Source organism: Scyliorhinus canicula, chromosome 4 (assembly GCF_902713615.1).
Source record: "Scyliorhinus canicula chromosome 4, sScyCan1.1, whole genome shotgun sequence".
Classification (NCBI taxonomy): domain Eukaryota; kingdom Metazoa; phylum Chordata; class Chondrichthyes; order Carcharhiniformes; family Scyliorhinidae; genus Scyliorhinus; species Scyliorhinus canicula.
This window is the reverse complement of record NC_052149.1, coordinates 121,518,070-121,539,133: the sequence shown is the minus strand read 5'-3', so window position 1 is coordinate 121,539,133 and position 21,064 is coordinate 121,518,070. Positions and strand designations below refer to the sequence as shown.

At 47.2% G+C, this 21,064-nt stretch overlaps 1 protein-coding gene across 1 annotated transcript in view; it reads right to left on the bottom strand.

Annotated features, from left to right (window-relative positions):
* Window positions 1–235: 235 nt before the first annotated feature.
* The window catches only part of LOC119964235 (LIM homeobox transcription factor 1-alpha-like), a 42,991-nt gene continuing 22,162 nt past the window's right edge, over window positions 236–21,064 (bottom strand). The window contains 5 exon segments of the mRNA XM_038793518.1: window positions 236–897; window positions 4,724–4,891; window positions 7,115–7,184; window positions 7,646–7,723; window positions 11,552–11,721. Coding sequence (XP_038649446.1) covers window positions 740–897; window positions 4,724–4,891; window positions 7,115–7,184; window positions 7,646–7,723; window positions 11,552–11,721 — 644 coding nt within the window. The 3' untranslated portion in view covers window positions 236–739.

Genomic DNA, 21,064 nt, shown 5'->3' with positions numbered 1-21,064 from the left:
GCCTTTCCAGAGTCTGCACAGGCTCCCTGGTTGAACGTTTGGAGCCCTTCCAGCACCTTTTTCTGTCCAATGCTGCAATTTCAGTTTAGAGATGTTTGGCTCTGGTTTAATTTGGAATGAGGAGTGGTTGTGTGTGTGTGTGTTGGGGGGGGGGGGGGGGAGGGGGGGGGGGGGGGGCGCCGGGGGCGGGGGGGGGGGGGGGAGAGGTGATGGGATGGGGAAGGGGGCTGCTGTCAAGCGCAGACAAGGGTGGACATTTCTGTTCAAAAAGCCAGAGTTTCACGGGGATGAGGTACATCGAATCAGTTTGGGTTATCATTTGAATTGTGTGACTAATCAATCTTTGGAATCAAAACCCGTTAGCTGATTAAGACTTTCCAAGGGTGAGGGTATAGCAGAACAAAAGGTGAGTTGTCTCATTGAGCTCTCTGACTTTCCAATGGCTTGGCTCTGATTTTTTTTTTAAACTACCATTTAGACAGATGGATCATCCAATGCACATCACCTTGATGCCTGTGGCTCATCAGAACAGTCCGAAAAATCAATACAGCTTATTGATAGCATTGCAAGGAGTGGGATTTGAAGACAACCATCTCAATCCAAGCGTTTGTAGAATCCCAGGCTTTGTCTTGTTGTTTTCTGTAGCGTTGAGTAGAGCTGTGAATGGTAATGGCTTGAACTGCTGTTAAACCTGGGCATGGGCAGCTCTGCTCATTTCAACATAGCTGTGAGCACTACTTCATGAGGTGAAGTAGGAGTTTTGCATGGAGTACAGACGATCTATGGGGTTTCCTATCCTAGCCTGCATGGAGCTTGCCTCATTGGTTGCCAGGAGGCAGTCGCCTAAGCTGTTGAGTGACGTGTCGCTGTCCATGTCATGGAAAAGGGTTTCATTACCTGAAGTGGAAAAAAAGTACAATGATCAGCAACTTGACGAAGGAGAACTGGCAGAACATGCCTGCCAGGGGTCAGAAGAGTATCAAATCCCGGAAATGAGGCAAGGTCATTTGGCCCATCAAACACTTTTATCCATAGCAATCAATACAAAGGAAAGTATCGAGCGGCACGATAGCACAGTGGTTAACACTGCTGCTTTACAGCGCCAGGATCCCAGGTTCGATTCCCGGCTTGGGTCACTGTCTGTGCAGAGTCTGCACATTCTCCCCGTGCCTGCGTGGGTTTCTTCCGGGTGCTCCGGCTACCTCCCACAATTCCCGAAAGACATGCTTGTTAGGTGAATTGGACATTCTATATTCTCCCTCAGTGTACCTGAACAGGCACCGAATGTGGCAACTAGGGAATTTTCACAGTAACTTCATTGGAGCATTAATGTAAGCCTACTTATGACACTAATAAAGGTCATTATTAGAAAGGCTTGCATTTATATAGCGCTCTTGACACCTCAGGGCATCCCAGAGTGCATTAAAACCAATGGAGTACTTCTTGAAGTGTAGTCACGACTGCAATGCAGGAAATGTGACAACTAATTTGCAGAGTAAGATCTCACAAAAGGCATTCTGATAATGACTGACTGATCTGATTTTTTTTTCACAGAAATTGTTTAATGTGATTTTTAAAATTCTTTCACAGGATGTGAAATATATCGCTAGTTAGGCCAGAATTTCTTTTCCCATCTCTTGATGCCCTTGAGAAGGTGGTGGTGTGCCACCTTCTTGAACCACAGCAGTCCATGTGGGGAGGTAGACACACTGTGCTGTTAGGGAGGAATGCCAGCATTTTCACCCAGTAACAATGAAGGAACAGCCGATATATTTCCAAGTCAAGATGGTGGGTGGCTTGGAGGGGAACCTCCAGGAGATGGGTGTCTCCATGATCCACCGCTCTTGTCCGTCTAGATGGTGGAGGTTGTGGGTCTGAAAGGTGAGGTCTAAGGAATGTAGGGGAAACTCCCTGTTCTTCAAATAGCGTCATGTCTACCTGAGTGGACAGAGGAGGTCTCATCTGAAAGACAGCACCTCCAACAATGCAGCAGCCTCTCCGCCAGGCAACAGTGCATCATCCTGAATTATGTGCTGATGTCCTGGAGTGGCAATTGAACCCACAAACCTATTTAACTCAGAGCTGGGAGTACTCTCCACAGAATTATACCTGATGCAATCTACCCCATCATTCGAAAAGGAGTTAATGTAGCTCATTCTCAAGTTGCCTTAAAGTGTTCCATGATCGATTTAATGATTTTGAAGAAAATAAGTCATTGTTACATAGATGGGTGAGATAACAAATTTGCACACCGCAGAGTTCTATGAATAGTAACTGAGATGTGCCCAGTCAATCTGTTTGTGGTAATATTAGTTATTGGCATGTGGGCTTGGGAGAACTTCCTGCTCCTCATCAAATGAAGTCAGGAGACTTTCCCTTTGGTTTAGCCTCGTGATTGAATATGGATTTCCAGCACTCCCTCATTCCTGCAGTGTATTACCTTTGAGTATAATATTCAAGAGAGAAATTGCATTTTGTTCGCATCTCTCCCATCCCCAGGATGTTTCAGGTGCTTCTGAAGTGCAGCCATCAATGTTAGGTAGGGGAAACATGGCAATCAAATTGTGCACAATAAACGCCCACAAACCAAATAAGCTAGTTTGGTTCTGTTGGTGAGGGATAAATATTGACCAGGACACTGGGGACAACTCTCCAGCTCTCCTTCAACTGGACTCTTTTGCATCCGCTTGAGAGGATTAACATCTTATCTAAAAGACAGCAATACCAATCTTTACTGGGCTGGCTATGGGTGCTGGGGGATTTAGGGGGGGGGTTGTTCTAGTTAAACTCTCCCAACTCTAGTTTCCCCAAATGCTGTAATTCCAGAGAGTGCATTCTTTCTTTGTAACAAGATCACTCCTGGGAAGGCAGCCCGATTGACAGACTTGGCTCCCAGTTGGGTGGGGAGAAACACAGCAGAGGGCACAGCTGATGAACAGGCAGGTATTCGACCTGCAGAGGTGATAAGGTGGAGTGGGTACAATCTTGGTTCGAGGGTCGGAGGTGTTCTCGCCATGATCAGGAACTGATCAGGGATAGGGTTGGCTGGGTTGGGGGACACAAAGGATGACTGGGTGGGGTTCTGTGAGTGGTGGAGGACGGAGATTGCTGGGACAGTTGGATATCGCGGGGGAGCGTGAGCACAGAAGGCAAGCGTGGTTATCCATTCGTGGGCTGGAGTTTCAGATCACAATGGAGGGGTGAAAGGTTAGCTTGGAGGCTGGGAGGAAGCACTCCTGCTCTTCCAGGCCCACAAGCAGTGCTGCAAAAACTTTAACACAATAACCCTCACTTCTTTTTGCTGTGATTGCCTGAGGCCTGGGAAACACAATTAGCCAGTGTTAAATTTCAAATGGAACTAAAACGTCAGGCATGCAAACTCATTCAAATATTTAAGTGAGCAAGATCAGCCATGATTTCATAGTATGGCGGAGCAGCCTCGAGGTGCCAAGTGACCTGCTCTTACTCCTCATTCATATATTCATGTATGTTCAATCCTCATCCTGGGAGCGGATTTTGATTGAAAGCCCCCATCCCACCTCTATCAAAACCACAATTGGGTAATCTCAAGGTGGGTTCAGGTTTGAGATCTTTAAAATTTTATTTTTGACCTGATTTAAGCCACCAAGTATTTGTTGGGGGGGGGGGGGGGGGGGGGTGGGAGGGATGGAGGGCAGTATTTAAAAATCCTCTTCGTATCTATTGCAGTCTACTAGATCCTGTTGATCGCCAAAGTTCTCTACAGATACACCCAGACCTTCAAAGGGAGTGAAACAAGACTTTAAATATTCATCAGGCTTCAAATCCCCAAATTTAAAGCCGTGCTGCACTGGGCAAAGATTACCTCCATTCCCCATTCTACCTCAGTACCACAGGACTATACTTATTCTTGGTATCTTCAGTCCCATTTTCTCAGTCAATTGTCTGTCCAGCTCCTTGTTGAAGGAACCAAGTGTCAGCATCAATCACTAGTTAAACCTCAGCAAGAGTAATTCATCCAGTTGTGGGCACCACACAGTAGAAGGGGCTGACACTGAGAGGAGACTCCAACTTTCAAAAGGGAGTTGTGTCTCAATTCATAAAGGAAAAAAGTACAAGTGACTAGGAAAGGTGGGGCGAGTGGGGTTAATTAGATGACTCTTTCAGAGAGGTAGCAACATCATGGAGTGAGCGGTCTATGTCTGTACTCAATGATTCTGTGAGCAGCTACTATTTGCTGGGACTCTGCTCTGCAGCTACTATTTGTGACTATTTCTTGACAGTAAACATCAATGTGGTGAAGGGGATTGTACACCTCGATGTCAGTCATAAGCTAACTTGCAGCCAGACCATGCACGCTGGTAAAGTGGGATAGTAGACACCATCAAAAGCATCATCATGATTGGGAGCGGTCGGTCTCTTGCTCCAAGCTAACAGTTGTTTTTCGGGTTATTTTTTGATTTAAGTCAGCAAATGTTTCAAGGAGAGGGCAGCAGGGTGGCGCAGCGGGTTAGCACTGCTGCCTCACGGCGCTGAGGTCCCAGATTCGATCCCGGCTCTGGGTCACTGTCCGTGTGGAGTTTGCACATTCTCCCCGTGTTTGCGTGGGTTTCGCCCTCACAACCCAAAGATGTGCAGGGTAGGTGGATTGCCATGCTAAATTGCCCCTTAATTGGAAAAAAATAATTGCGTACTCTAAATTTATAAAAAAAATAACAATTTTCAAGGAGAAAGAAGCAGTCACCATAAGGGTGCATATGATCTCCCGGCATCTGAGGAGGAGTGAGACCTTGTCGGAAAGGATCGGTGTTATATCCATTCTGTTCAATAGCCAGGAGCTGCTGTGGAGGCAGGCTTGAATAAGCGTTCATCATCGTTTCCATCCCCGGATTATTGGAGGTGTTCGCTGGGACTGTACGAGAAACAGAAATAAAATGAAATGAACGTCACAAGCAGTACGTGGGAGAAGTCATGTTCAACCTGTCAAAATCACCGGTCAGGCTTCATCTGAACAATATGGCTCAATTCTGGGCATCATTTTCGGACGGATGTCAAGGCCTTGGAGAGGGTGCCGAGGAGATTTAATAGAATGTTAACAGGGATGAATTGGTGTAGTTCTCCTTAGACCAGAGGAGGTTAAACAGAGATTTAATAGGAATTTTCAGAAATCGGAAACTTTCAACAGGGTAAATAAGGAGCTACTGTTCCCACTTGTACGAGGATTGGTCACAGGAGGACACAGATTTTTTTTAAAAATCATGGCCAATCCACCTAATCTGCACATCTTTGCACTGTGGGAAGAAACTGGAGCACCCGGAGGAACCCGCACAGACACGGGGAGCAAGATCTCTGTGGAAAGGCCGAGTGAGTGGATCAAATGTGACAGTTATGAAAGAACTGACAAGAACAGAACAGTCTAGATCCCTGTTCAAAAACTCCCCAATATTCAAGCTTCACCCAGACGACACCAGGCTCCCCGCGCCTAACCACTGCTGAGCCGATGAGAACACAGCATGAATCGGGAATGTGGTGGTGTCCAAGGAAACACAGTAGCTTAGTAGTGATGTCACTCGACTAGTCATCCAGAGGCCCATGTAAATACTTTGGGGACATGGGTTCAAATCCCACCACGGCAGCTGATGAAATTTAAATTTAAGTCTGTATGTAAAGCCGGTCTCAGCAATGGTGACCATGAAACTATCAACAATTGTCATAAAACCCACTAATGTCCTTCAGGGAAGGAAATCTGCTGTCCTCACCTTGTCTGACCTACATGTGAATCATAGAATCATAGAATTTACAGTGCAGAAGAAGGCCATTCGGCCCATCGAGTCTGCACCGGCTCTTGGAAAGAGCATCCTACCCATACCTCCACCCTATCCCCATAACCCAGTAACCCCACCTAACACTAAGGGCAATTTGGACCCTAAGGGCAATTTATCATGGCCAATCCACCTAACCTGCAGATCTTTGGACTGTGGGAGGAAACCGGAGCACCCAGAGGAAACCCACGCACACACAGGGAGAACATGCAGACTCCACACTGAGAGTGAACCAGGCAGGGAATCGAACCTGGGACCCTGGAGCTGTGAAGCATTTGTGCTAACCACTATGCCACCGTGCTGCCCTCCAGGTCCACAAGAATGTGGTTGACTCTGAACTGCTCCTCTCAAATGGCCGAGATAGTTGCTCAGTTCAAGGACAATTAGGGATGGGCAGCAAATGCTGGGGCTTGCCAGCAACATTCACATCCCATGAAAGAATAAAGGAAGGGCTGATCTCTGTGTAATATATTCCCTCAGTACATTGAGCAATCGGGGGGAGTGGGTGACTCTGTAGAATTAATGTGGTCAGGGGACTTTTCCAATCTGAATTTGCATCACAGCCCAGCAGTTGTGTTCTCCTTTTGCTGATACATATGAGCCAGAGTTTGAACTGTAAACTGACCTGGTAAATATGGGGATATGTGGTATACGGTAATAGGCAGATTAATGGGTCAATGCTGAATTATTTGATATTGCCTAAACTTTAAAAAATATTGTGAAGATGTGATTCAGGAAGTGATGGAGAAACCACATCAGTTTGCAGGATCTGCCAGGTGAGGTAGTTGCGATACCCTCAGATCGAGGTATCCCTGATTAAGGGATAGCGTTGGCTCTTCCCCAAAAGGACATGCAAATAAGCTCTTTGCTTTTGGAGAGGTTGGAGCTGCCCCCCAGACACTGGGCTGTTATCCCGGTGGCATCTTAAGCTGTTCCAAGCCTTGGCAAAAAATTCCCCATGCTTCCATACCCCAGCATCCAGACACACAGAACGCACCCCACTTCTAACTTGTCTTGCTGCTGTCAGCTTTCGCTTGGCCCAACCTATCTTCCTCCCTCTCATGCCTTCCCCCATGATGCTGCCCACAGCAACATTCAGACATTATCTGCTGGGTAAAACCTGTGAGTCCCCTCAATACCCTGCTGTCCAATCAGCCCATCTGTTTCAGAATCAGACTGATGGCTCTATTGTATCGCCGCTCAGTTGACACTGCAACCTCCAGGGCGAAAGGTCATTGCCGTGAAAGGTGAATAGGTCTCTCTGGATGGCACCATGTCAGTCACACTGTGCTCGTGACTATTCTTCTTCTGACCTGTGTTCAGTCGCTGGGTGTTCTGCTGGTCCTGCTGCTGTTGCTGCTGCCGGCGAGCTAACTTCTTCATCTGGTGAGACAGAGAAAAGATGGCATTACCCTACATGGAGAGGGCATGGGGTCATTCCATCCTAAAGAAATGTGGGGATCATACTTTGTCCCCAGCATGGCACCGGGGTCACATTCTGTCCCTGGCGAGGCCCAGGGGCCGCCCCCTCCCTGAACCGGCATGGAATTGCCCGTGTTGGTGGATGCTGGGTAAACCGTGGCATGGCTGCTTTTGGCCCAAATGTGTGGGTCAGCAAACAAGGTTGCAAGCGGCACTGTATATGATCACCCTCCGCCACTCCCTGATAGGTCCCATCAATAAGGACTGCTATTTCCAGTTGGACTTATTCCTGGAGGTTTCATCACATGACCTCCCGCCCCCAAATCACCCCACCCAGTTGAACAGTCCCTTTTCCCAGTGATGAATCCTGGGGACTCCAGAGCATCCTGGAGATTTTGTGATCTTACCTACCGCTGACTTACCTTGGCTCTTTGATTCTGGAACCAGACTTGGACAACTCGAACACTCAGGCCTGTCTCTGCTGCCAGGGTCTCCCTGACCTTAAAAAGAAAGAAAGAACCAATCATTAGTACTGAACCAGTATTAACAAACTCATATCAAAGCAGGAGTGAGTGAAGACAGTTCTGGGTGCTTCACCCCCTCTGCCTCTCCCCTCCCTCCTATCCCACTTTCCAGCCAATCAAAGAGCCATTACTGCGCAGAAGGATGCCATTCGGCATTTTGAGTTCATACAGCATTCCATTCCCAGCTCGACACCCATAGATCATTCGCAAGCTTGGCCCTCCACTCTGTCCGGTTAGGGTCAGAGATTTAGGGTCAGGAGGTTCAAGTTAGCGTTAAGGTTAGGTCAGAGAATTAGTATTAAGGTTATGGTCAGGAAGTCAGAGATAGATTTAAAGTTAGGGTCAGAGAATTAGGGTTAGGATCAGAATTAGGATCAGGGTCAGGGTAAGAAGGTTCGAGTTAGTGTCACGGTCAGAGTGTGATCAAGCACTTTCACCAAGGGGGCGGCATGAGAAGAGGCCATTGGCACCGAGGTGGGGATCAGGTCACACTGGCAGCATTCAGCCAAGTGCTCCGATGGGTTTGAAAGCTTCTGTTAACTTTAACTTGGGGGGAGGGAGGGGCACCAATGGATATTTACGCCTGGTATCTCCAGAAGGTCTGTACAAGGCAGTTCTCTCACATGCCGGCCCTCTGTCCCCGACAGAGGGATGGGAACCAAATGAGGAGGTTAGTGGACAGTAAGGAGGTAGTAACTAAAGCCTGTAGGAACTAGATCATGAAGTCAGTGTGACGAAGGGGAAGAGTAGGCAGGGAGCAGATGATGAACGCAAAGGGACTGGTGGTCTGAGGTGCATTTGTTTTAATGCAAGAAGTGTAGTAGGTAAGGCAGATGAACTTGGGGCTTGGATTAGTACCTGGGAGTATGATGTTATTGCTATTGCTGAGATTTGGTTGAGGGAAAGGCATGATTGGCAACTAAATATACCAGGATATCGTGCTTCAGGCGGGAGAGAGAGGGAGGTAAAAGGGGTGGAGGAGCTGCATTACTGGTCAGAGAGGATGTCACAGCTGTGATGAAGGAGGGCACTATGGAGGACTCGAGCAGTGAGGCGATATGGGCAGAGCTCAGAAATAGGAAGGGTGCGGTAACAATGTTGGGGCTGTACTACAGACCTCCCAACAGCGAGCGTAAGGTAGAGGTACAAATATGTAAACAGATTATGGAAAGATGTAGGAGCAACAGGGTGGTGGTGATAGGAGATTTTAATTTTCCCAACATTGACTGGGATACACTTAGTGCCAGAGGTCTAGATGGAGCAGAATTTGTAAGGAGCATCCAGGAGGGTTTTCTAGAGCAGTATGTAAATAGTCCAACTCGGGAAGGGGCCATACTGGACCTGGTATTGGGGAATGAGCCCGGCCAGGTGGTTAAAGTTTCAGTCGGGGATTATTTTGGGAATAGCGATCACAATTCCGTAAGTTTTAGAATACTCATGGACAAAGACGAGAGTGGTCCTAAAGGAAGAGTGCTAAATTGAGGAAAGGCCAACTATACCAAAATGCAGCAGGAGCTGGGGAATGTGGATTGGGAGCAGCTGTTTGAAGGTAAATCTACATTTGATATGTGGGAGGCTTTTAAAGAGAGGTTGATTAGAGTGCAGGACAGACATGTCCCTGTGAAAATGAGGGATATAAATGGCAAGATTAGGGAACCATGGATGATAGGTGAAATTGAGAGACTAGCTAAGAGGAAAAAGGAAGCATACATAAGGTCTAGGCGACTGAAGACAGACGAAGCGTTGGAAGAATATTGGGGATGTAGGACCAATCTGAAACGAGGAATCAAGAGGGCTAAAAGGAGTCATGAAATATCTTTGGCAAACAGGGTTAAGGAAAATCACAAAGCCTTTTATTCATATATAAGGAGCAAGAGGGTAACTAGAGAAAGGATTGGCCCACTCAAGGACAAAGGAGGAAAGTTATGCGTGGAGTCAGAGAAAATGGGTGAGATTCTTAACGAGTACTTTGCATCGCTATTCACCGAGGAGAGGGACATGACGGATGTTGAGTTTATGGATTGATATTTGATTACTCTAGGTCAAGTCGGCATAAGGAGGGAGGATGTGTTGGGTATTCTAAAAGGCATTAAGGTGGACAAGTCCCTAGGTACGGATGGGATCTATCCCAGGTTACTGAGGGAAGTGAGAGAGGAAATAGCTGGGGCCTTAACAGATATCTTTGCATCATCCTTGAACATGGGTGAGGTACCGGAGGACTGGAGAATTGCTGATGTTGTCCCCTTGTTTAAGAAGGGTAGCAGGGATAATCCAGGTAATTATAGATGGGTGAGCCTGACATCAGTGGTAGGGAAGCTGCTGGAGAAGATACTGAGGGACAGGATCTATTCCCATTTGGAAGAAAATGGGCTTATCAGTGACAGGCAACATGGTTTTGTGCAGGGAAGGTCATGTCTTCCCAACTTAATAGGATTCTTTGAGGAAATGACAAAATTGTTGATGAGGGAAGGGCTGTAGATGTCATATACATGGACTTCAGTAAGGCATTTGATAAGATTCCCCATGGTAGGCTGATGGAGAAAGTGAAGTCTCATGGGGTCCAGGGTGTACAAGATAGATGGATAAAGAACGGGCTGGGCAACAGGAGACAGAGAGTAGTAGTGGAAGGTAGTTTTTCAAAATGGAGAACTGTGACCAGTGGTGTTCCACAGGGATCCATGCTGGGACCACTGTTGTTTGTGATATACATAAATGATCTGGAGGAAGGTATAGGTGGTCTGATTAGCAGGTTTGCAGATGACACTAAGATTGGTGGAGTAGCAGATAGTGAAGGGGACTGTCAGAGAATACAGCAGAATATAGATAGATTGGAGAGTTGGGCGGAGATATGGCAGATGGAGTTCAATCCGGGCAAATGCGAGGTGATGCATTTTGGAAGATCCAATTCAAGAGCGAACTATATGGTAAATGAAAACGCCCTGGGGAAAATTAATGTACAGAGAGATCTGGGTGTTCAGGTCCAATGTACCCTGAAGGTGGCTGCGCAGGTCGATAGAGTGGTCAAGAAGGCATATGGCATGCTTTCCTTCATCGGAAGGGGTATTGAGTACAACAGTTGGCAGGTCACGTTACAGTTGTATAACACATTGATTCGGCCACATTTGGAATACTGCATACAGTTCTGGTCGCCACATTACCAAAAGGATGTGGATGCTTTGGAGAAGGTGCAGAGGAGGTTCACCAGGATGTTGCCTGGTATGGAGGGCGCTAGCTATGAAGAGAGGTTGAGTAGATTAGGATTATTTTTATTAGAAAGACAGAGGTTGAGGGGGGACCTCATTGAGGTCTACAAAATCATGAGAGGTATAGACAGGGTGGATAGCAAGAAGCTTTTTCCCAGAGAGGGGGACTCAATTACTCGGGGTCACGAGTTCAAAGTGAGAGGGGAAAAGTTTAAGGGAGATATGTGTGGAAAGTTCTTTACGCAGAGGGTGGTGGGTGCCTGGAACGCATTGCCGGCGGAGGTGGTAGAGGCAGGCACGATAGCGTCATTGAAGATGTATCTGGACAGATACATGAATGGGCAGGGAGCAGAGGGAAGTAGATCCTTAGAAAATAGGTGACAGTTTTAGATAGAGGATCTGGATCGGTGCAGGCTGGGAGGGCCGAAGGGCATGTTCCTGTGCTGTAATTTTTCTTTGTTCTTTGTACAAGTGCCAGAAGTCTACTGCATCAGATGTTGCAAGCTAGGTTACAGGGGTATGAATGGGAGCGTACAGGGAGAGCCAATGGTTTTACAGGATTGGGAACTCTGCCTTTAATTTCCACTTGTGCATTTCCTACCTTTCTGCAAGGCTTGGAGGAAACTTCAAAAGATGCCTTGAAGGCACGCCTCTGCTGTGTGGTCAGAATCGTTCGCGGTCTTTTTGGTCTTTTGGGATCTTTTGAGTCATCCCCTCCTTTACATTGTAACTGTCCTAGTTTGCCGATGCAATCCTCGTCATCGCTCTTAGCTGCAGGGAAGAGGTAAACTGAGTGAATGATCACAAATGTTGCATTACACACGGGCAGCAATGTCCTTCCTTGGCACCAGCTCAACCTCATTTGCGTTCACAAAGAATAGTATCAATCCCATTCTAGTCTAACAACCTGCACACACATTGATGGTTCTCACTTTTCTTATTGACAAACACCAGTCCCCAATTCATGAGCAAATTCCATATGTACAATACAAATTACTCAAAGAATGTATTTCCAGGCGACAATATATACCTGGATTCGGGCGAACCTTGCTGAAAATTTAAACTATCAATCTTGTTACACTTTGCACATACTGGAGTAAATCGTGACTTTGTGCTCTAGTTTAACGCCACCCTGCGCACATTTCTTCTCATTCTTCTATTTCTGACCCTGGAAGGGTTAAATGTCTTTTGCGGAGGGAAACCTGTTGCTGACTATACTCTTGCCCCACATAGCCTATGGTTGGCTCTTAATGTTCTCAGAGCATCTGGCAATGGCCAATAAATACTGCCTTTTACTAGAACAAAATACAAATGTTGATCAAAGTCCTTGTTAGTCTTTGAAGAGCATCCACCTGAGAAGATAAGACTTTGGCTCAGCAACTAGGTTCAAACTCTCCAGGAATCAAAGATTATTTTCCAGGACAAATTTATGAGCACCAGGGAGAAAATCAAAGGGTTTGTTTTCCATTTTCTTTCAACACTTCCATTGACTAGTCGTAAAAGATGGTGGAAAAAAGTTTTGACAAGAAACATCCAATCAGCTTTCAAACTGACCATGGGATGGCGGGGCGTTGCCAGGATAGGTTGGTTGGGTGACGAATGGCAGGATTAATGTCAACGATATGAAAGCTCAGGAATATGCCCAATCAGATTTGGCAACCTTAAACTAGAACTGTAGCATGGCTCTTGTGCAACATCTCACTTGGGTCTTAAAATCTCAAAGTTTCAACCCCCAAGCTCCCGCATAAGCCTAAACTCTTTCCTTTTTACAGTGCAGCTGAAAAAACAAGTTGAAGATGTCAAAAGAAAAAGCACGCAGGCCGGACGTCTTGTAACTAAAGAAAATGACAATCTCCCTGATCGTGATACAATTTGTTATCGCAGCTGCCTCACAGGCCCCAGTCAGAAGGTCTGCCAGGAACAAAGGGAAATAACATCATCCCTCAGAGCAAGAAGCGTCTTCCCACATCCGATTAGTGTGTATGAAACCAATCCTAACTTGTGCTGTGTTAACTGATCATTAGCTGGAGGCAGTGGATTGGGAAAGGAGGGGAAAACCAGCCTAGGTGGGGGCTGGGAGACTGTGAGGGGAGTTAGGAACACCTGATGGTATCAGTTGGTCCCTGGTGGAAGGTACATGTGGATGTCAGGGTGGGGACAGCACCCAGCTTGACTTTTAGCATCACAGTACCTCAGCGGCTAACACCCTCAGCTGTGAGTCAGAAGGTCGGCCCTCTCCAGAATCCGAAATACATAATCCAGGTCGATGCTCCCAGTAGTGTATGGAGAGGGTGTTACCTTTCAGATGAGACATCAGATAGATGAAAGTAATCCTTGGACACGAGGGGAGCTCTGCCTGCCATTTTAGCGATGGAACAGATTAGCTGCTCATGAGCCCGTTGCTGTCTGTGGGAGCTTGCTGTGCACAAGTTGGCTTCTGCTTTTCCTACATTACAACAGTAGCTACGCTTTAAAAATGTTTCTAAAGTGTACTGGGGGGGTTTCCAGGAGCTGCGACAAGTGCTGTATAAATATAGTTTTATTAGTTTGTACTCACACAAGCCAATCTAGCTATTTGGGAGAGGTTCTTGTGACCCTCTCGCTCTTTAATATCTACTACTTTGGCACAGTGTCCAATTCGTTCCTGACTGTCCATCCACGAAGCGCCTCTGGGCATTGTTCTACATTAAAGGCACAGTAAAAAGACGAGTTACAGCTTTGATCACCATCTCTCTGACAGGGTGTGGAACTCTCTCCATCCCTTCGGGAAAGAAAACTTTGGAAAGCAAATGCACCGTAGATAGTCATCTAATCATAAGGATTGAGAGCTGGACTGCCACTGGAGCCTGAGGAATCTGAACCTCATTAGTATGTCAAAAATCACACATTAGATTTGGACAGTGAATGAGGAAATGTGTGCAGTGCTGGCTGTGGAGCAGGCAGACATTTTATATAGACTCAAGTGCACGGATGAAGTGTTCATAACATTGAAGGGATAAACTTATTTGAGGGGGTTTTGACCTCGGATTCCTAACCCCATTGGTAATCACCCTGAGCAGGGAACCCAGGTAAAGGGAAGCCATCAGCAAATAGTTCTAAACTCGATGGAGCTGATGAATACAAAATTCTACACATTTCTTATTCTTGGCACCATCACTGGGCCAGCTGGAAGATTTGAGCACACCAACTGCTTAAAATCTGAACTCCAGGCTCAGGTGTTCCCAGCTGTGGATTCCAACTCCACCATGTCCCACTCCTCCACTCACAACTTCATATTCAATACATCCTCATTTGTTTCTGAAAATATCTTGATGTGACGATGCCGATTCCAAAGCAGGGAGTTAGTGCAATGGATAAGGGCATGACCTTTCACCTTTGTAATCCATGTGTTCCAATCCTACCTGGGATACAATGCCATAGAAGTGGCAGCCCACAGGATTGGCTTCAGCCCAGCGCTGACGGACTGTTTTACACATGACGAGGGGGGGGGGGGGGGGGGGGATTATACCACAGGCTCACAGTTGCTTAGATCAGCCAGAGCTCAGGGTTAGCATGCTCACCTCGGAGGTTGAAAGCCATGGGGTTAACGTTAGTTCCAGAGACTTGAGCATGTAATCCATGCTGACACACCAGTGGCACCCGAAGGGTGGTGCTACACTGTTGGGGTGCCAGCTTTTGACTGAGCCTTCAATCGGAGGTCCCGTCTACTTACCCTGATGTAAAAAATCCAGCTGCACCATTTCAAAGAGGAACAAGAAGGTCTTCCCGGTGTCCTCGCCAATACAGATCCCTCAAGCAACATCACAAAAAACGCTGACTATCTGATATTGATCACGTTGCTGTTGCGAGGAGCTTGCAGTGCACAAATTGGCTGCTCCAATTCCGACATTACAACAGTGACTACCCTTCGAAAGATGTCAAATTGACTGTAAAGCACCTTCCGAGGTTGTGAAAGGCGCAATATAAATGAAAGTTCTCTATCTTTTCACTAGGTGAGATCATGAGAATGCTCCACTGCTATATTGGAAACGTGCTCACTGAAATCAAGAATAGAGGGACTTTCGCAGAGTAGGTTTATACGATGATGAGGGGAATAGATAGAGTAGACAGTCAGAGACTTATTCCCCGGGTAGAACAAACCATTACAAGGGGACATAAATTTAAGGTGAATGGTGGAAGATATGGGGGGGGGGGGGGGGGAGGGGTGTCAGAGGTAGGTTCTTTACCCAGAGAGTAGTGGGGGCATGGAATGCACTGCCTGTGGAAGTAGTTGAGTCGGAAACATTAGGGACCTTCAAGCGGCTATTGGATAGGTACATGGATTACGGTAGAATGATGGGGTGTAGATTAATTTGTTGTCAATCTGGGACAAAAGTTCAGCACAACATCGTGGGCCGAAGGGCCTGTTCTGTGCTGTATTTTCTATGTTCTATCTGCTGTACCTAACCTGGGTGTGATTAGTATTGTCACAAGTGCCATTCCTCTGTGGCTAATGCTCCTCATTTCAATGAGTTTTAAAAATTAATTTACGGGATGTGGGCGTCGCTGGTTCGGCCATCATTTATTGCCCATCCCTAGTTGCCCTTCTGAAGGTGGTGGTGAGTTGCCTTCTTGAACCGCTGCAGTCCTTCAGCTGTAGGGAGGGAGTTCCAGGATTTTGTCCCAGTGATCGCGAAGGAACGGCGATATATTTCCAAGTATACTATTTCATCAAATAATACGGGTGCAAATGTAACTTGTTTGGGGACTATGTATGCGTCATGATGGAATGTCATCTTCCCTGGTTCGCACGTTTTTCGGTGCTGCCTACCACACCACTCGCTATAGTCTGGTGAAATGCCTGCCAACCGTAAGGATAAATGCAGAGGAGAGGCTATTCAGTCCATCAAGGCTATACAGCGGCCCATCGCAGGTGTTTATAACTCCATGCGAACAGGGCTCCCGGTGTATTTGGCACCTTGCACCTGTAGGTCCCACCTTGAGGCAGGTTCATTGCTGCGATCCAGGCAAATGAGGCAGCTAGTGTGTGCACAGCAAGATCCCACAGACTGTACTACCACGAATGAGCAGTCAATCTATTTTGCCCAACAACGGTGGTCAAAGAAGGGATGTGGGGCAGGATTCCGGGAGAACCGCACTTGCCTTTTATCCGTTTTTTGTGCTTGGGTCCACTTGTCCGACAATCTGGTACGGAAGCGGATTTTACTCCAGTCTTCCTCTTCCTCGACTGTCGTTGTTGTGTGCATTGTATGGGAACAAGTCAGCCTGTGTTTATTTGTATTAGCAACATGTAACAGCAGAAGAGGGTAAAGAGTGACAGTCTGTTGGTGTCATCCAGCAGGTCAATTGCCTGTGGAGCACTCCGGTCCACGTTGCTCTGGATCTCCCAGGTAAGAATCAGGTTTCTCTTCCTGACCTGAGGGAAGCCAGCTGTGAGTGATCTCAGGTGTCAGCTATGTACCAGTGGAATCAGAGTTCCCTGAAGGCCCAGTCTAGAATGGGTCTTGTACAAGGGGCAGTGTTGCAACATTCAGCCCTTGAGAACCACTTGCTTTACTCTTCTCTCAGGAATTCACACCATCCCCCATCTTAATTAAACTCACTGCCTGCAGCCAGTGTAACACAAGAGGACAGGGACTGTCCATAGGTGCAAGGGTCTATTACAATCGGTCCTCGCACTGAACACATTGGAAATAACACCGAGCTAAATGGATGTGGGAGGTACTCTGATTGTGAAAAGATCTGTTAACCAAGCACTTTGCTGAGGTGTGTGTGGTGAAGCTTCCTTTTTTTCCCCCAGAGGGTTCTCTTTGTTCTTGTAAATTAGCACCTGGGGATATTGGTTACTTGGTTAACTCAAAATTGGATACGTCAAGGCAGGCACACTCGATTCGGCCTAGGAACAGCAGCGCGACCCTGTTGGGATATTTTAATATGTCACACAAATTGGTTCAAAGGTCAGCAAACAGCAGTTAGTGAACAGTTCATCAGGAGCAGGTAGATAAAAAGGTATTGAGATCCATACAGCGGAAGTGCTTGGTGATAGAGCTGGGGGTGCGGATAAGCTCCAGGAGCCATGTCCAGAATTAATTCATGGCCACACAGTGAAGGCACCACTAGAAGTGATCATATAACTCAGTTTGGGGGAGAGAGGAGTGGATCTAAGACTTGTGCCATTATGAGAGCATGAAGACAGCTGGCTAAAGTGAACTTGGAAATTATGTTAAGGTCAGTAAAGATGCAAAGGCAGACATTTAAAAAAAATAAATTTAGAATACCCAATACTTTTTTTTCCAATTAAGGGGCAATTTAGCGTGGCCAATTCACCTACCCTGCACATCTTTATGGGTTGTGGGGGTGAGACCCATGCAGACACGGGAGAGTGTGCCAACTCAACACCAACAGTGACCCAGGGCCGGAATCGAACCTACGTCCTCAGCGCCGTGAGGCAGCAGTGCTAACCACTGTGCCACCGCGCCGCCCTTCTCCCGCTACTCTGAGCAGAACACCACCGCTCATGGAGAATTATTTTGCCCCAACTGCCAGCTTCACTAAACTGATATTGCCTCTGGGTCTTTCTGAGCTCCAATCTCACCAGCACATATGTTCATATGAATCAGGAGCAGGAGTAGGCCATTCGGCCCCTTGAGCCTGCTCCACCATTCAATAATATCATGGCTGAGCTGATTGTGGCCTCAACTTCACAATTCTCCTACCTCCTTTGACTCCCATGTTAGTCAAGAATATATCTACCTCTACCTTAAAAATATTCAGTGACTCTGCCTCCACTGCTCTCTGAGAGAGGGAGTTCCACAGATTCCTGACACTCTGAGGAAAAAACCTTTCTTCTCGTCTAGGTCTTAAATGGGAGACCCCTTGTTTTTAAAATGTGTCCCATAGCTCTAGTCTCTCCCACAGGGGAAACATCCTCTCAGCACCCACCTTGTCAAGTCCCTTCAAGATCTTGTATGTTTCAATAAGATCATCATGAATCTTTTAAACTCCAATGGATAGAAGGCCAGCTTGTCCAATCTGACTCCACTTGTCACATTGTGCCAACTCAAAGCACCTATTTACACCTACTCTCTGCTTCCTGTAAGCTAACCAATCATCTAGCCATGCTAATGTCATCATGACTTCTTATTCTGTGTGTAGTAAACTTTGATGTGCCTTATCAAATGCCTTCTGGAAATCTAAGTACACAACATCCATAGATTCCCCTTTATCCACATTGTTCAAAACTCTTTAAAAAAAAACAATAAATTAGGGGCAGCATATTGGTTATCACTGTTGCCTCACAGCGCAGGGACTCAAGTTCAATTCCAGCCTTGGGTGACTGTGTTGAGTTTGTATATTCTCCCTCTGTCTGTGTGGGTTTCCTCCGGGTGCTCCGGTTTCCTCCCACAGTCCAAAGATTTGCAGGATAGGTGGATTGGCCATGTTAAATTGCTCCTTCATGTCCAAAAGGTTAAGCACTGCTGCCTATGGTGCTGAGGATCTGTGTACTCTAATTTTTTTTTAAAATTAGTAGTAGAAGAATTGGAATCATGCTGGTGGTTTGATTTTTTTTTATATTCATTAACTAGGCCAGCATTTATTGCCCATCGATTATTGTCCTTAAGACCTCCTGAGCTGTTGAACAACATAGAAAATAATAGGAGAAGGAGGCTATTTGGCCCTTCAAGCCCGCTCCGCCATTCATTATGATCGTGGCTGATCATCCAACTCAGAAACTTGGGCCGTAATTCTCTGGTCCAGCGCCAGAGTGCCGGCGCCAAAACGGGAGTACTTTACTCGGGGGCCGGTTCCGAGACCCGATTCTCGGGTCCTGGGGGGACCAGCACGGCGCTGGAGTGGCCCATGCAGAATGTGCAGTTGGGCAGGCGCCAACTAGCGCATGCGCACTGGCTGTCATCCCCGCGCCGGCCCCGATGCCAAATGGCGCAGGGGTCCAGGAGCCGGCGCGAAAGAAACGTGGTCCGCAGCCAAAGAGGCCGGCCTGCCGATCGGTGGGCCCCGATCGCGGGCCAGGCCACTACGGAGGCTCTCCCCAGGGTTGGACCCCCCCCACAGGTCACCCCTGGACCCTTCAATCCTGCGGCCCGGCCCAGAGCATGTTAGAACAGCGCCACCGGGACTCGGATTTTCTAAGACGGCCACTCAGCCCATCCAGGCCGGGGAATCGCGGCGCAGCCGGAGAATCGCCGCTACGGCCGTTTACGGTGATTCTCCGTACGGCCCGGTGCCATGCGCGCTCGCCCATTTTTTCACGGGCAGGAGAATAACGCCCGGCATCAGGGCGGCATGGCGCGATTCGCGCGGCCACCTCCCCCGCCGATTCTCCGGCCCGGCAGGGGATCGGAGAATCTCGTCCCTGTTTCTGCTTTCCCTCCATATTCTTTGATTCCTTTAGCCCCAAGAACTGTATCTAACCCCTTCTTGAAAACATCCCTTTGTCCTTCATTGCTGAATTCTAAACTGCTCCCAATCCTGAAGACTGTTGTTTTTTTCTGGCCAATTTGTATGCCTCATCTTTCGATCTTCTTGAACCACTCCAGTCCATGTGGTGCAGGTACACCCATGGTGCTCTTAGGGAGGGAATTATAGGATTTTGACCCAGCGACAAGTGAAAGAACGGTGATAATATTTCCAAGTCAAGATTGTGAGAGACTTGGAGGGAACTTTTCAGGTGATGGTGATCCCATGTATCTGCTGTCCTTCTAGATGGTAGAGCTTGTGAGTTTGAAAGGTGCTGTCTAAGGAGATTTGGTCAGTTGCTGAAACGCATCTTGTAGATGGTATACACCGCTGCCACAGTGCGTCAGTGTTCGAGGGAGCGAATATCTGGATCAAATGCCAATCAAGTGCGCTGTTCTGTCACAGATGTCATTGAACCTTTGAGTGTTATTAGAGCTGCAGTCGTCCAGGCAAGTGAAGAGTATTCCATCACAATCCTGACTTGTGCATTGTAGATGGTGGATAGGTTTTGGCGTGTAGCACAGCATTTTTATAGTTGTCCATATAAGACCATTCAATGAGGTCAAGGCTGATCTGATATAATTAGGCAGCACAGTAGCACAGTGGTTCGTACTGCTACTTCACAGCGCCAGGGACCTGGATTCGATTCCCAGCATGGGTCATTGTCTGTGTGGAGTCTGCATGTTCTCCCCGTGTCTGCGTGGGTTTAAGGGCGGCACGGTGGGTAGCACTGTTGCTTCACAGCTCCAGGTTCTACATTCAATTCCCGGCTTGGGTCACTGTCTGTGCAGAGTCTGCCATGTGCTCCCTGTGTCTGTGTGGCTTTCCTCCGGGTGCTCTGGTTTCCTCCAACAAGTCCCAAAAGACGTGTATTTAGGTGAATTGGACATTCTGAATTCTCCCTCTGTGTACGCGAACAGGCGCCGGAGTGTGGCAACTAGGGGCTTTTCACAGTAACTTCATTGCAGTGTTAATGTAAGCCTGCTCGTGACAATAAAAAAAATGAATCCTCAAACTTCAGTTTCCCGCCTTATCCACATAACCTTTGATTCCCTAACAGATTAAAATCTATCTAAGCCTTGAACATAATTAATGGCCCAGACTCTGCAGATTTCTGTGGTAAAGAATTCCACAGATTCATTCATTTCAAGTCTTATTATAATACCTCATTTTGGTCTTAAATGGGTGGCCCCATTCAGTATCTGGTCAATTATAACCCCCAGGATGTTGATAGAGGGGGAATTCAGTGATGGCAATGCCATTGAATGTCAAAGGGTGATGGTTAGCTTCTCTCATGTTGGAAATGGTCATTATCTGGCAATTGTGTGGCGCGAATATTACTTGCCACTTATCAGCTCAAGCCTGGGTATTGTACAGGTCTCACTGCATTTGGACATGGACTGCTTCAGTATCTGAGAAGTCGCAAATGGTGCTGAACATTGTGCGGTCATCAATGAACATACCCACTTCTGACCTTATGATGGAAGGAACGTCATTGATGAAGCAGCTGAAGATGACTGGGTCTAGGACATTCCTGCAGTGATGTCCTGGACCTTGTGGTTTGATCTACAACCACCACAGCTCTCTTCCTTTGTGCTGGGTATGTCTCCAACCAGGGGACGATTTCTCTCCTGAT